Source organism: Ictidomys tridecemlineatus, chromosome 7, assembly GCF_052094955.1.
Source record: "Ictidomys tridecemlineatus isolate mIctTri1 chromosome 7, mIctTri1.hap1, whole genome shotgun sequence".
Taxonomy (NCBI): Eukaryota; Metazoa; Chordata; class Mammalia; order Rodentia; family Sciuridae; genus Ictidomys; species Ictidomys tridecemlineatus.
The window spans coordinates 51,428,795-51,444,870 of NC_135483.1; the positions used below are offsets into that span (position 1 = coordinate 51,428,795).

A 16,076-nucleotide genomic window follows, 5' to 3' on the forward strand; every position below is an offset into this window, starting at 1 on the left:
AACATAGATCTAACATAGAAGGTTCAGAATACAAATTCAGAAAGCATGTTTAAAAAGACTCTCCAGCAGTAGTCTAATTTAAAGAGTAGTCTAATTTAAAGAATACAAATAAATAGTCATCATGCCTACAGTTCCAGCTATTTGGAAGACTGGAGAATGGTTTCAGATCAGGAGTTTGAGGCCAATCTGAATAATTACCAGGAGATCCCCATTTAAAAAAAAAAAGAAAAAAAAAAAAAGGTCAAAATTTTTCTCCCAGCCCTTCCCCCCCTGCACTGGAATTGAACTCAGGGCCTCTCATTAAGTGCCTCTCAAATGTAGGGAAGCAATGGACCACTGAGCCATGTTATCTCTAACCCTTTAAAAAAATTTTTATTTTGAGATGGGGCCTCACTAAATTGCTGAGCCTGGCCTTGGACTTGGATTTTTTTTTTTTTGCCTCAACGTCCCAAGTCACATATGCACATGCAATATCATATACAAAATACCAAACTTTTTAAAGGTTATGTTCAAATATTTTTGGTCACCACCAAAAAAATTAACAAGCGACTTTTCTTGTTTATAGAAAGCATGAGAAATAAAAATAACCCTTCGTGATAATTACTAAGATACTCAAACACCTCTCAAAAAACCAGACCTTTTTAAAAGAAAAGGGGTTGGGGGTATATCTCAGTGGTAGAGTGCTTGTCTAGTATGCACAAGGCCTTGAGTTCGATCTTCAGCACCCACCAAAACAACAATGATGGAAAAAATAAAGGGAGTGAACTACTTTAAGCCTCTAAATTCTTGCCCGAATTCCAAAATTCTCAATTTAATGTTAAAACAATATAAAGCAAATGCAAGATATTCTTTGGGAAGCCAAGAAAAATTACATGATGAGGAGCAGGCTCAAAATGGCTAAGTCTGGGGGTATAAAAATGGAAAATGGTTTGTTCTCTAGAATCAAGAGTGAATCCATAAAAAAGACTTCAAAGCTGAAAAAAACTGATGACACTAATTTATGATGTAACAGGCCACTAAAAAGTTCTTAGGGTTGGAGGTGTACCTTAATGGTAGGGCACTTGCTTAGCATGTGTAAGGTCCAGATTCAATCTCTAGCATTGCCCAAATTTAAAATTCTTAAACAAATCTTGTATTAGATGTTTGCCTGTATTAAATATAAGTAATCATGACAATAAATAATCATTCTTATTTACTAAGAAGTTATATGTTGCCAAATATACTTTGTATACATAAAGAAACAAGTTAATTAATTTTCCTGTTAAGAAAATGAGGATCAGGACCCAAGGTCTTGACCTTGGGCAAAAAAAAAAAAAAATCCTTTCACAGACTGTGTTATACTGCCTCCTATAGGTAATCAAAGCCTGGAGGGCAACAATACCACAGTACTTGGGATAGCAAGATATCCCCTAAACTAGGTTAGAATTTAGAGAAATGAGGGAGATCAAAGTGGAAACATCCAAAATCCAATCAAAGGAACCAATGTATATCTTTAAGACAAACAGGACTTTAAATTTAATAGAAAAAAAAACTTTCTAAAAGTAGATAGCCTATAGATTATATCAAAGGGCAATTTCCACAGGGGAACAGAAAAGGAATAGTTCAGAAGTCAAGTTTGGAAAATGTTTTAACTATAAATGAATTCTGTGATCCACCCATACTAAGAGATACACCCATACAAAGTCTACCATAAGGGTACCCAACTAATTCCTCCATCCTCTGACTTCAGGTTCACTAAGCAGCTAATTATAATTTGTATTCCCATTCAGATTTGCCTACAGGGAGAGACTGCTGATAAGAATAGAAAATTCATTCCAATTGTCTTTTAAATTTTTTCTAAATACCAAGCTACCATAATTGAGAAAATTAAGCTTTCATTTTCACAAGTTATGGGCCTCTATAATCTTGTAAATAACTTTAGAAATACATTAACCCTTGAATGCCTTAGAACACTCTTTTTGTGAAAAGGAACCAAAATACTTGGTGGACTAAAGTTAATGTGTTTTTGGTACAAAAGACAAGAAAATGTTCTAGCTCACTCAAATGCCCAAGTTCACAAAGCTAGAAACAGCACAAAGCTGGGATCTGAACTCAGATTTACTCCAAATTCATTATTTTCCCACTACAACATTCCTAATAGGCTCTAGTGTCAGTTGTCACCCAGAACTTTACTTAAACTTTCTGGGTTTTATTTCTCTAAAAACCCACCTTCCTTCTAGGGCTGAGGCAACTAAAATTTGTGCCCTACTCCACCAAAAAAATAAATTTAAAAAAATTTCATCCCTAATTTCCAAGAAATTTTGGGGCTATGTCTGTGGGGTTACTGGTGTAACTCTAATATAAGTGTACTGAATGGCAGGATTGCTCCCATAAACACCATAGCAAGGGATTAATACCTGAGTAGAACTACTATCTGAGCATTAACTTTCTAAAATCAATGACTGGCTATCAGTACAAAAAGAATGGATTTCATCCCCCAGCTACAAAGCTGTCTAAAATTAAAGTCATAAAAAGGAAGACTGATAAACAGTCTTGAAAAGGCCTACCAAAATGGTTAGGTTACTAACTTACTAACTTTTGACAAAAAAATGTTAAAATAAGGACTAAAAACCCACACAACTTTGTAACCAAGGACTTGTGATTTTTCAGTTTGGTAAATAAATTCCCTAACAGTCCCAATCTAATGCTCGATATCTTCACGTAAAACACTTCCAATGCTAAGTTTAAAATACTTCATGTAAACTGTGTTTACAAGACAAAGTTTTAAAAAATTAATATAGAAATATCGTGGAGCAGAAATATGAATGAAGTGAATAAAAACAATAATTTGACAAAAGCAAGCTTGGTAAAGAAGGTTCAACAAGTTCAATAGAGATGAATTTAGTAAAATGATTCACAGGAGAAAGGAGGGTTATTCAAATAACTTCCTCTATATTTACATACAACTCTCAGATTTCACATTATCTTGACCTGATATAAGAATTTTTTTCGGGTGGATGTTCTCCTCACAGACGTAGCGTCTAAAACTTAAGGGAACTTTTTAATCCACTCTTCGCAAAGAGTTGCCAGATTTGACTTCCTCTAAACACACCAAATATCTAGGAACCTAAGGCGGCTTCTAAAATCACAGCTAATAATTTTTTAGCCCAAAGTTAAGCTTGTAGGTTAAAACCTTCAATCACATTTTGTTAAACTTTCCTACTGATTCAATCTGATAAGCAGTCTGAGTCATTCAAAAAATACAACAAATTCATTGCTAAGATTAGAAAATTCTCATTTCATCCCCCTTCCCCCCTCCCCCCCCCACACACAGACAACTTTTCAAAACTTTGTTCCCAGGCTTTCTAAACCCCGACGCTTAAGCACCTCTGTCAATCGGAACGATGCCTTCGCCCAGGAAAATGGTTTCTTATTTAAGTTGATAAGCCTTTCCCCAAAAGACCTCAAAAAGCAGGAGCAGGATATACTGTACCTGGGCGTTGGCTTCGTGGAGTTTGTGCTCGGTGGAGACGTGGTGCCTCAGAAGCAGGGTTTTCTTGTAGTTACGGGTCCCTCGAGAAAGCTCATCGTGCCCCACTTGCGGAAGATCCACGCTTCCCCCATCATCAGGGGTCTTTTGGCACCAGCCGCAAAACATAAGGCCAGTATCCTTTGAATATCGCAGCCAGGGAAAATCCTTGAGCCAGGAGGTCTGGAAAGAGCACTGTAGCTTCTGCATTAGGGACTTGGGCCGCGCGAGCGGGAAGTGCTGGACAGTCTCTCCTTCGCCAGCTCCCACACCGCTGCCCTCCGCTTCATCCCCACCATCGCCGCCCGACCGCCTGCTGCTGCTGCAGCTGCCGCCTTCCGCCCCACTGCCGTCGCCCAGGCTCGCCCCCTCCTCCTCGTCCTCGGTGCTGTCGCTCAGGGACGCGCCGTCCTGCATCAACTCCTTCCCCTCCAGCGCGTCAAGCTCCAGATCCACAGCCGCCGGCCCTCGCCCATTGAAATGCCTCAGGGGCCACGCCGAGGTCTCCGGGCGGCCGCGGCTACTGCTATTGTTGCCGAGACCCCCGCCGCCACCTCCTCGGAAGGCCAGAGTCCGACGGTTCCTTTCCGCTAGCAAAGGGCCCCCCGAGCCACCGCCGCCCAGCGAGGTGGGGCCGACCGCGTCTTGGGGGAGCAGCAACTCCTTGGTTTCCTCGGCGGCGGCGGCGGCCGCCCCAGCGGAGGCCTCCAAGTGTTGGGGCTCCAGGCCCTCCAATTCCGTTTCCTCGTCGGCCCCCCGCCCATTGGGCTGCTGAAGCGCGGGCGGCGCTGGCGGCGGGGGCTGTCTTGGCTGGGGCTGCTGAGGCCAAGCCGAGGCCTCCCCGCCAGCGTTATTGTTCGTGGAACCGCCGCCACTGGCGGTGACCAACCCGCCTCCTCGGAACGCCAGCGTCCTGCGGTTCATTTCACTGAACGACATGGCGCGCGCCGCCGCCGCCGCCCGGTGCCCCGGCTCGCGCCCGGCTTCGGGCCGCGTCCCGCGCGCTCCCCGCGTCTCCCCCTCCGTTTCGCCCCCGCCCCCGCCCCCGGCGTTCCGGTCTCGCGGGGCTCAGCCTCACCCTCCCGCCCGGCTCGCGCTCGCTCCCGGGGCTGCCGCACGCGTCCGCTGCCGCCGGGCCGCCGCCTCCGGCCGCTCTCCTCGTCCTCCACCCCCGCCCCGCAGCGCTCCGGGCAGCGTCCCGCGCGGAGAAGGGGGCGGGCGGCGGAGCGGTGAGCGGCGAGTCGGGGCGCGTGGGGCCTTCGAAGTTGAGAGGCGGAGTGCGGGAGACCCTCCGCTGCCCCCTCTTTTAAAGCCGCGCGCACACACCGACCCTCCAACAGATATCCTTCCTCCGGCGCGCCGAGGAGTCCCGATGCCGCCGCCGGCTTCCGAGGCGCTGAGGGCGAAAGGCACGTTAAACTGCTGGGCTCCGACACATAACGAACCGACAATAAAGCCGGCGGAGCGTTTCCGTCCGACCAGGCCCTGGCGGAGGTCGAATGGCAAATGAACAACGGACCGTGCGCCCACAATGCACCGGGGTAGCAGTAACCGCTGGAGGGGGAAAGGGTGGGGGCCGGGCGGGGGGAGGGGGGCTGGGCTTGGGGTTGGGCTGGGGTGGGGTGGGGGCGCCAGGGGACCGGGAAAGGGGCCGGGCCGCGCCTCCGGCCTGGGGGCGGGGGTGCGGCCGCAGGGAAGGAAGTCGGCTAAGGGGCGGGGGACAAAAGGCCGGGCGTCAGGCTGGGGGTCCCGGGGAGGGGGCGGGCGTGTGCGTCCAGGGCTGGGCTAAGCGGAGGACAAACAGCTGGCGACTGTCAGGGTCTGGCCGCCTCCCCGCTGCCCACACGCACCTACTCGCGCCCGGGACGCGCATTTTCCTTCCCTCGCCACGAGTTCACCTGGGACTTTGGAAATAACTGTGCGGTGGAAGCTGCGCTCCTGCCTTGTCATTTGCTGGGGGCGGGTGGCGGTGGTCAAGGAAGTGAACTTATTTTGTTTCTTCACAAAGACTGGACCAGGCGGTGCCTTTTTCACGCGAAGAGGTTACAACCACGGACACCTCCTCCGATACACTGTGTGCGCGAGGCAGCACCTCGGGCCCAAGGCAATAATCATTTCACAGAAAACGCACCGCCCCGAGTGTCTTATTGCTGTGATGAAATGGAAATTTAAATAAAAGGTCGAACACGTGCGTTCACTGGGAAGTATTGACATGGGTGTTACATCACCAGCAGCCAATCAGATAACTCCAGTCATGTTTATACTTCTACAAACCACCTTGTGAGTATTACAGTATGTCATAACGTTATAAATATTAGGCAGGGTTTTCCCCGGGAGCGGGGAGGAGTCTGCTTATACGGGCGTTGTGTGCGGCTCCGAAGATTGTATGTGACTCCGAAGATCGTGTTTAATGACAAGCATCAATTTTTAAGACTTTTTTTTAGCAGTTTATATTTCATATGGAATTTTTACATAGAATGATTAGAGCAGATTGAGCTGGAAATGAACCTCCCATAATTATAATCTTAGTGAGATTTTTTAAGAAAAAGGTCTTACAATTCCAAGCCCTTAAACTTCTGACTAAAATATTTTAATACGCTAAATTTAGCAAATTCTGAATTGTTTAAATTCATTTACTAATTTGCAATGTAAGATAAATCTTATTTGGGGGCAAACATATTTCAGGTAAAAAAAAAAGTTCTCAAACTGGAAAGATTTTTTTTCCTCTTTCAAGAAATATGTTTATTAGAGATCGGAACACTAATATAAAATAAGTTCAAAATAATTGTTGAGCTAGGCGTGGTTGAGGCGCACGCAGCTCCAGAGGCAGAGGTAAGAGGATTAGGGAGTTCAAAGCCAGCCTCAGCCACTCTGCAAAACCAAGTCTCAAAATAAAATGTAACAAAAGGGTTGGGGGTGTGGCTCAGTGGTTAAGCACCCCTGGAGGTTCAATCCATAATACCAAAAAAAAAAAGCACGTTAATGTAGTCATGGGATTACTGTCTTAATTTTTTTTCTGTTTTTAAGAGAAGAACAATATTTAAATCTTCAAATATATAATGTGAAATAGGCTATTTTCAAGGTACCTTTTAAAAACAAATTTTCCTGAACATATTATAAAATACCATGAACTAAGCACATGCTTGCACTTCCAGACTCCTATATTGATTGTATACATTGATTCAAAGCCACTTTCACTTAATTCACTGTAATTTTAGCATCTGTATAGTGTTGTATATCAAACAATAACATTAGTTCTACTTTACAGATTAAATGTAATTTCAATATAAAGAATGACACTACTACCCTCCCACCAAAGGACTTGGACTTTGAGTTATTTTTCCAATGATAAGCTTATTGTCACCTATCCTTGTTGTCCAGCCTGGGCACCAGTAATCCACAAGCTTGAATTTGCAATACAGGTCTTCAGTTGGTGCAGTTTGTAGGTCTATGACCTGAACCTAATTTGTACCTTAGAAAATGAGAGAACTCTCCCTATTGTGATTTATGTAATTTGTGCCATGTATAAAAGAATTAACAATAATACCATTCTTTGTCCTTAGTGCATTTTTAAAATTCTAGGCATTTTAAAAATATATTATTATATTTTAACCCTTGTAGTCGCTTTCCCTATTTAAAAAAGGAGTTACTGAAGTTAATTGCTTAACTGAGATGAAGGTGATGGGAAGTAGAAATGGACTTTTCAACTATAAAATTTGTTTTCATTCCAAAACTGTTAAATTCAAATCTTTGCTTTCTCTCATCTTATATCCCTATTGCACAATAGGTACTCTATTAGTTTATGCTACTGTAATTATATTTGCTTTCTAATAGTGTTAGAATCAACCAAAAGTGTTCAAATTCTTAATGGTGCTATTTTGTTCAGACATATATCTTACCTTATGTTATACAAAATCTACATTGTTGTCTGCCTGGAATTGTTTTATCATGAACTGATTAGAAATGAATAATACTAGATTCAAGTGATAAAAATAAAATGCTTAAATTCTAGGACCTCTATACTAACAGCCAAACAAGTACCAGTCAGTCTCATGTGTGTTTTGTGTATGTGTGTGCACATGAGCACACGCACATACTTGTGTATATATTTATCACTCTGTGTATGTGTATAAATATACACTCACACATGTGTACATATACATATTCAGTTGTTTTCCTCTGAACCCTGAAGGAAGATTGGAAACCTTGAAGGAATCAGGAAAAAAGTTTAAAGGGATAATAATCACAAATATCTCAGAATACCCGGTAACAAGGGAACTTTGAGTAACAGAAGGGGATCTCCTGCTCTGTAAATGGAGTTTTTAGGAATTCCCCCACCCCTTCCAGTCTCTAACTAGCAAGCAGGGATCTGTTCTCCCCAATAACCCATATATGTACCGTTAGGGTTCTACCATATTTAAGGGAATTCCCCCTAATGCTTACCAGGGGAACCCCTCAAGAATGGGGCATCCCCAACCAATTTGTCCCCTAATTTTACTTCAGGCAATGTAAAACTGCTGGAGGTTATGCTTGATGTTGTCCTCCCATAACTCTGATGGTGATTAGCTCCTATAACTGGCTCAGTAGTTCATCTTTCATGATCAGACAGTCCTTGGTAGAGGTATGTTGCGTCTATCAGCATTTTTGCCTCTTCAGGGTCTAGAGACAATCACCTATGATGCTATCAGTGGAAATTGACATGATCATCCACCAGAAGGATGTATGTGAGGTTAGGGGACCACCTTATACTCCCCAACCTATAGGCCCAGGCTGGCACAAAATAGGCAAATAAATAGTAAATGTTTATTGGGTAATTTATTGCATCTTCCCTTGCAATCTATTTTGATAGACAAACTTTTCTTCTGTTTGATTTTTATTTTTCTTGGTTAAATAACGTTATTCTTCAAGTATTGAGTTAATGTTTCCATCGCATTTACATTAAATGTAATAAAATATTACTATAGTTAAGTAATATTACTAGTACCATTATCTATGTAGTTACAGTGAATTACCATCAGTTTACACAATGTCCTTGTGAATTAAATCAAGGTAGAAATTATTATTATCATTTAACACATGGAGAAACCCTGGTACAAAAAGGTTAACTATTTTGTTCTAGGTTTTTGAGGCAAAAGTTAAGTTTATAAGGTTACCCACAAGAGTAAAATACCCTTCCATCTAAGGCACCCTTTGCCACTAAAGTATGTATTAACAATGTTATATCTGCATAATTTTTAACTACACAAAATTTTTAAATTTCTTGTGCAAATATGCTTATTTCCATACTTAAGGACTAACATGTAATATAGTCTTCCTTTTCAGTACCTAGCTAAAATTGTATTTTGGTCTTTATAGGTTGGATCCTAGCATATCTGTTACATTTATTACTATGTTTAATATCATTAAATATTTTAATGATATATTTTAACGATATACCATAATTGATTAATCCTTCATTGTTGAACATTTCATTGTTTACATTTTTTGTTTGGTTTTTCCACATAACTCTTTAGTGACCATCCTCCTTGAAAGTAAAACTTGATATGATAATTGCTTAAGACAAATTCTAAAAGAATTCCTGACAAAAAGAATGAACATTTTTATAAGTAGAGATTTTTAAAGTGAACTAGGAAAAGAAATATGACAAAGGCTTTATATCACTGATATACCAAGGGCCATTATAAATAAAATTTTAAAAACACAATATACACAAAGGAATATATCGAAAAATTACAGAAAAAGAAATACAAATGCTATAGTTCAGACATTGGGGTCTTCTCAAATTTATTTATTTTTTTAAAATATTTTTTTAGTTGTTGATGACCTTTATTTTATTTATTTATATGTGGTGCTGAGAATTGAACCCCATGCCTCTCACATTGCCAGGCAAGTGCTCCACCACTGAGCCCCAGCCCCAGCCCCAGCCCCAGGGTCCTCTCACATTTCAAATATGTTAAAACTTTTCTAAACTTCAGCTGGGAGTGGTAGCTCACACCTGTAATCCCAGTGACTCAGAAGGCTGAGACAGAAGGATATCAAGTTTGAGGCCAGCCTCAGCAGCTTAGGGAGGCTTTGTCTCAAAAAAAGAAATAAACCAATCCCCCCAAAACCAGGACCAAATGTTTTCTCTGATAAGTGGATGCTAATCCATAAGGGGGGCGGGACATGGGATGAGTAGTGGAACTTTGGGTGGGGCAAAGGGGAGGGGGGAGAGGGTGAAGTACACCTTCAGTCTGATCATGAGGTATAGGAAAGATGGTGGAATGAGATGGACATCATTACCCTAGGTACGTGTATGATTGCACGAATGGTGTGATTCTACTTCATGTACAATCAGAGAAGTGAAGAATTCTCCATTTGTGTACAAAGAATTGAAGAGCTTTCTACTGTCATGTATAACTGATTAGAACTAATAAAAAAATAAAGTACAAACAAGGTTAAGGAAAAATTTTTTAAAATAGCACAACAGAGAAAAAAGGGGGGCTGGTGTGCAGCTTGACGTTAAAATATCTCTGGATTTGATCCCTAGTACCACCACCCCCAAAGCCAGCCCTGTCCCCCCTCCCAAAATCCCTTAAAACCTAAACCCCAAGGTTATGACAATAAAAGGTGGGACTTTTTGTTGTTTATTGCATCATGAGGACAGAGCCCTCACAAATGGGATTAGTACCCTAAAAAGAGGCACTTGGGAGATTGTTTGCCCTATGTACAGTGACAAAATAGAGCAGGTACAGAAATCCATATGCAAATATAGGCATGTTTAAAAAGACATTCACCAGAATGGAGTCAATGATTAATAGTATAATTTCACTTGATACTACACTTTTTGTGTGTGGGGGGGACAGGATATCAGCAATTGAACCCAGAGGGGTTTAACCACTGGGCCACCTTCCAGCCCTTTTTTATTTTGAAACAGTCTTGCTAAGTTGGTGAAGGTCTCACTAAATTGCTGAGGCTGGCTTTGAACTCCATGACCCTCCTGCCTCAGCTTCCCGAGTTGCTGGTATTACAGGCATGCACCACTGCACCCTGTTCAAAACTTTCTTAATACATTTTCATTAATCTTATATTGAAAAAATAAAAATTATATTGAGTATGTAATAAAAAATAAAACTTTTCATTTTGGAAGAAAAATTAATAAATGACATGTTTTTTTCCTCAAGATTGTTGGAGAAATGTACTGTTCCTTCCTTTTCTCCATGAATTATGAACTAGTTTTCCAACCCCTAAAAACAAAAGATCCAAAGGATTAAAAACCATGGTGCTTTCTTTTCCTAAGAAAATTCCAACGCTTTAAAAATGTAATTTATCTTACAAAAGGTCAACTTTACACGCAGATCTTCAGAGAAGTATTTATCACAGTATATACCATATGTGCTAGACCTGTCCTTCAATCCCTTCTCTACAGAAGCCAATCTTTTAAAAATGCAAATCTGATCCTCTCACTCCCCACACTCTTGATTGCTGATCCCATCATCCCTAAAACCCTACAAGGTTTCAATTATTCTTTGTTGGCCAGCATATCAAAACACTTTTTTTCTTTTTTTGTAGTACTGGAGATTAAACCCAGGGGCACTTTGCCACTGAGCCACATCCCCAGCCCATTTTGTTATTTTGAGACTTGCTAAATTGTCAAGACTGACCTGGAACTTGTGATCTTCTTGCATTGGCCTCCTGAGTTACTGGGATCACAGGTGTGTGCCACCATGCCCAGGCTATAAAGTGAATTTTGATGATGCAGTACAATAAATGGAAATAGTGGAGTAAAGGTTTGATGTTTATTTTTGGTGAAAACAATTATTAAAACTACATTTATATTACTGATATTTTTGTTAAGGAGGAGACCCATTCCAAATATTTACAGCTGCTATTTGGTTTACAAATTCATTCCCCTTGTGGATCAGTTAACTTGGCTCTGTTCAATAACAACAGATTCCACAATAACACTCCCCTTTCATAAATTTACAAATGCAAACCAATACCTTCATAAGGATCAAGTGATAATGGTACTATGTATGAAGAAATAACACAAAGCAGCTGGGCATGGTGGTACATGCCTGTAATCCCAGTGTCTGGGAAGGCTGAGGCAGGAGGATTAGGAATTCAAAGCTAGCCTCAGAAACTTAGGCACTAAGAAACTATGAGAACTTGTCTCTAAATAAAATATAAAAAGGGTTGGGGATGTGGCTCAGTGGTTATGCCCCTGGTACCAAAACAAATGCCACAAAGCAGGACTTGCTACTACACAATTTTATACATTAACTTCATGGGAACTTTAGGTTCCAAATGGCATAACTTCCATCCCCCAGAATGTGAAAATAATATTGAGATCAGAAGACAATGCTTTGAAGACAATCATAAATTAAGAGATAAGGGGCTGGAGTTGTGGCTCAATGGTAGAGTGCTTGCCTAGCATGCATGAGGCACTGGGTTCCATCCTCAGCACCTCATAAAAACAAAGTAATGTGTCCACCTAAAAACCAAAATAAATAAATAAATAAATATTTTAAAAATTTAGAAGAAATTAGAGATAAATCTTATAAAAGAAATCAGCATTGCCAAAGATTTGATTAGGATGGTTTTATCTCCTGTTTAAGATTGAGGGTACAAGCCAGGGGTGATGGCATGCACATATAATCCCAGCAAGTTTAGAGGCTGAGTCAGAAGCATCATGAATTTGAGGTGGAGCTTCATCAATTTAGTGAGACCCTGTCTCAAAAATATTTTTTTAAGTGGGAAGCTGGGGGACCTGGGTTCAATATCCCCAGTACCAACCTTTTTTTCTTAAAAAAAAAAAAAAGATTGATGGCACATCCTGGCATTAGAATGTTACCTCTTCAGAGAAAACTAGTATTTTCAAATCTAGTCCAGTGTGTGTGTGCTTGTTTTTAAAGGATAGGATCTCACTAAATTGCCCAGGTTGGCATCAAACTTTCTCTTCCTTAGTCTCCTAAATCATGGGGATTATTGGTAAATGCTGTTGTACCTGGCTTAATACAGTGTTCTTCAAACTGGGGTATGCTTAGCCCTAGAGGTACACAAAGAATTTCCAAGGACTTCTTGGACTATTTTTATGAGAATGGATCTCAGGCTTTCCCCTTCCAAGTGGACTTTTTTCCAAAAACTGAACTACTGAAGATTGCTTCTTTCAAACTGATTTTTCTTTTTCACTTCTACTTCGCAACCATCCCTCTCCCACTTCACCAAAATAAGCATACATTTCACCTCTTCCTAATCTTAGTGTGGTGCATCGTCCCAGAGTGGAAGAAGAGTATTAGAGACAAGTAAATCCCCTAATTACTTAGTAGCAAGACTTATGAAACTTCAGTTTTCAGCTTTTGCTTTCAACAAAACTGAAGGACCTAATTGAGATGTCAGTTAATCATTGTAAACACCTTTGGTAGATCACTAAGAATATTTATGCATAGTTTGGAAGGAGTTTAAAGAATTTTGTGATATAGCTAAAACAAAACTACTTTTATTCCCATGATATATAATTTTTGTGAACAAATGTTCTCAACACATATACAAAAGAAAAGGAAAAACAATGAAATGTATGACAAGCACTGTCTGACTCTGGCAAACACATCCTTGGCATGTTTTTTTGTAAAAAAAAATCAGCCAATTACATGCATTTCTAATAAATGCTAATGTCATGTTTAACAAAATACTTGTAATATATTTATGTTGCTTTGATCAAATGTACACTAATAATTATAACAGTAAGTCAATTCAGGACATTTTTAGACATTTCACAGAAATTCTTAAATTTAAAATAATTGAAAATAGACTTTTGAGTAAAAATATATTGCAAAATTCTGTGGGGAAGCAGAATGGAAATAAAAGGAAAGTGTAAATTTTCAAACTTTTCCTGTATTTTTCAGTTAATGGTCATATCATATCAGCATGTTTAGATTCCATTCCATGGATTTCTGAGATGGTGTAATTTAATTTTGCAGTGTTGATATTTACAACATTCTGGAAATGACATTCATCATCATAATTTGAACTTAAAATGAAATATCTCAGGTAATTAAGAATGTATGGTCAGGCTGGCATGGTGGTGTGTGCCTGTAACCCCAGCAACTTGGGAGGCTGAGGCAGGAGGATCACAAATTCAAAGGCAGCCTGAGTACCTTAGTGAGATCCTGTCTCAAAATAAATAATAAAAAGGGCTGATGATGTGACTCAGTGGTTAAGTGCCCCTGGGTTCTATCCTTGGTACCAAAAAAAGAAAAAGAAAAAATGCATAGATGAGTATTTTTTCAAAACATTTTTAAGAAGGACATTAATCTTGTTCAGTGTTTTCTAAATGCCATCTTTCACCAATTGGTGGTGAAATGAAAAATACATTTTACTACTGAGCATTTTACTAGTATCCCTAGAGCCCTAGAAAATTTTTTATGAAATTAAATATGTTCAATTTAAACAAAGTGCTCATATTCCAAAAGTTATATCCTCTTGGATGTTTTTAGACTTAAGCTGTTTTTTTTTTAATCGTGATGTGAATGGATGTTATCCTTAAAGTGCTCTTAGTTGCTCTCCAAAATGTTTAAGAATTCTTTTTGTTAACTCACAAATTCAGGCCCCTCAGAGAACCTAATGAAATGTAAAATGGAATATTTTATAAAACAGAATGTTTTGGAATTATTGAGGAATAGAGAGCCAATTTACCACCTCATTTAATGGATGAAGCAAGCAATTTAAAGTTTTTGTTTGTTTGTTTGTTTCTGCTTGCCAAATATTAGGATTTAATTTAATAAATTGTCCTAACTCTCAAGAAATTTACATTCCATTAAGGGAGGAAAATATTCAAATTAGTAACTATAGAAGTTAACTGTTGATAGAAATATGAAAATTTCTATGGAAATAGGACTGTGGCTGATTTGAAAAATCAAATTGAAAAATAGTCTTTAAGCAGGATTTTGAGATAAAAATGAAATTTATCCACAAAAGTAAAGAAATCTTCAATTTAGCGAGACCATCTCAAAATAAAAAATCAAAAAAGGCTGGGGATATAGCTCAGAGGTAAAATGCCTCTGGGTTCAATCACCAGAACAACAACAACAACAAAAAGTAAGGAATTCTTAAGGAGTTAAGTGTGTTTGGACTGTAAGAAAAATGCTTGAAGTGAGATTTGAGAAAGGAAGAGTGATCAATACAAAGTGATCAATAAAGGAGTTTGGATTTTTATCCTGGTTAACAACGGGGAAACGGAAAGATTTTTAAAGGAATGACTAAAGCAGATACTTCTTAACATCAGTTTCCTTCATTCTCATTATATGCTCATCAATCAACCAGTCTTTAATTTGTCCTCTATGTCTATTCAACCACTAGAGAGAAATTCCCTTTGAAAACAAGGTATGTTACCTTGCCAAATTTGATCTATTAAAAAGTAATTTAAATGCCAGGTATGGTGGCACACAGCTATAATCCCAGCAACTCAGGAATTTAGAAAGGAGGATAGCAAGTTCTAGGCCAACCTCACTCAGTTTAGTGAGGCACTCAGCAACTCAGTGAGGCCCTGTTTCAAAATAAAAAGGAATGGTGTTATAGCTCAGTGGTAAAGTGCCGCTGGATTCAATCCCTAGTACTGGGGGGGGGCAGCGGGGTGTAAGGTCCTTAATATAACAAGAAATAAAGTTGAAGCTTTTCCAAACATTTATGATCAATCAACATAAAATTTCCCTGAAATACTAAGACAATAATACTCTGGCTCAGCAAGACCTGTAAAGAACAAATGTGCAGTTACACCTCTGTTCACAAAAGGGCAAGCCAGATAGCATGGGTGGAAAAGGAAAAATTCCTAAGTACCTTTGGCTCAAAGTAGTTGTACTAGTTGGAGTGAATCAGTACTATAGTATTACTCCAATAAGGCCATTACTATAGTAAGTTTATGTCAGTGAGTCATTAGTCTTATCTGTTTCACAACGACAATCAACAAGTGAGGCAGGTGTGTTATTTTCCTGTAGGTGAAATGAGAAGTCATTATTTTGGCTTGGTATGTTTCTTGATGGAGCTATCTTTTCCTGGGCCAGTCAGAGTTGTACACTGCAAAGTTATTATGCCTCGTTGGTCAGTGGAATAATTAGGTTCATTAAACAAGTACAATTCAGGTATAACCTACTTTTTTCTTCTGTTTAAGTAACCCGACCTAACAACTGTGGGCTTCTGTGGTTGACTCAAATGTTTCAGGATTTTCAGGTTTGCTCCGCAGACTAAAATGCTCATATGCTCCATGTTACTTTAGTTAACACATTTACATCCCCAAATGATGAGCTCCAGTCACACTGTCACGTAGTTCTACTGTAAAGATAGTATTTGTATTGTGAAGCCATTGGCAAATTGCTTAAATTTCCTCATTTGTAAAATGGAACTAGTAAGAAAATAGTAGTAACCTCATAAACTTGTTGTGAAGATTTAATGAGCTAATGTAGTTAAAGCACTTAGCACAGTGTCTGGTAAATAAACCAACAGATTAATTTCTTCATATTCATTTTTGAATATTCATATTCAAATACTTTATATTTGTCAGGTACTGCAGATAAAATGGTAAGCAAGAATAAAC

At 39.7% G+C, this 16,076-nt stretch overlaps 2 protein-coding genes across 3 annotated transcripts in view; one reads left to right on the forward strand and one right to left on the reverse strand.

Moving 5' to 3' along the window:
* The window catches only part of Zbtb10 (zinc finger and BTB domain containing 10), a 50,663-nt gene extending 45,055 nt beyond the window's left edge, over positions 1-5,608 (reverse strand). The window contains exon 1 of one of the 2 annotated variants that reach the window (XM_005336013.5): positions 5,363-5,608. In XM_005336013.5, coding sequence (XP_005336070.1) covers positions 5,363-5,458 — 96 coding nt within the window. In that variant the 5' untranslated portion in view covers positions 5,459-5,608. Of the gene's footprint in view, positions 1-3,472; positions 4,448-5,362 lie in introns of those variants that run through there. The other variant, XM_005336011.4, reaches the window with a different exon arrangement.
* On the forward strand, positions 4,446-5,712 carry LOC144365464 (uncharacterized). Its single transcript, XM_078016981.1, has 2 exons — positions 4,446-5,049; positions 5,517-5,712. Exon 1 carries the CDS (start codon positions 4,446-4,448, stop codon positions 5,016-5,018), a length of 573 nt encoding a protein of 190 aa, XP_077873107.1. The 3' UTR covers positions 5,019-5,049; positions 5,517-5,712.
* The last annotated feature ends 10,364 nt before the right edge of the window (positions 5,713-16,076 follow it).

Excerpts from the sequence above, each read along its gene's own strand:
- LOC144365464 (XM_078016981.1), top strand. The coding sequence starts at position 4,446 with ATGGCGCGCGCCGCCGCCGCCGCCCGGTGCCCCGGCTCGCGCCCGGCT.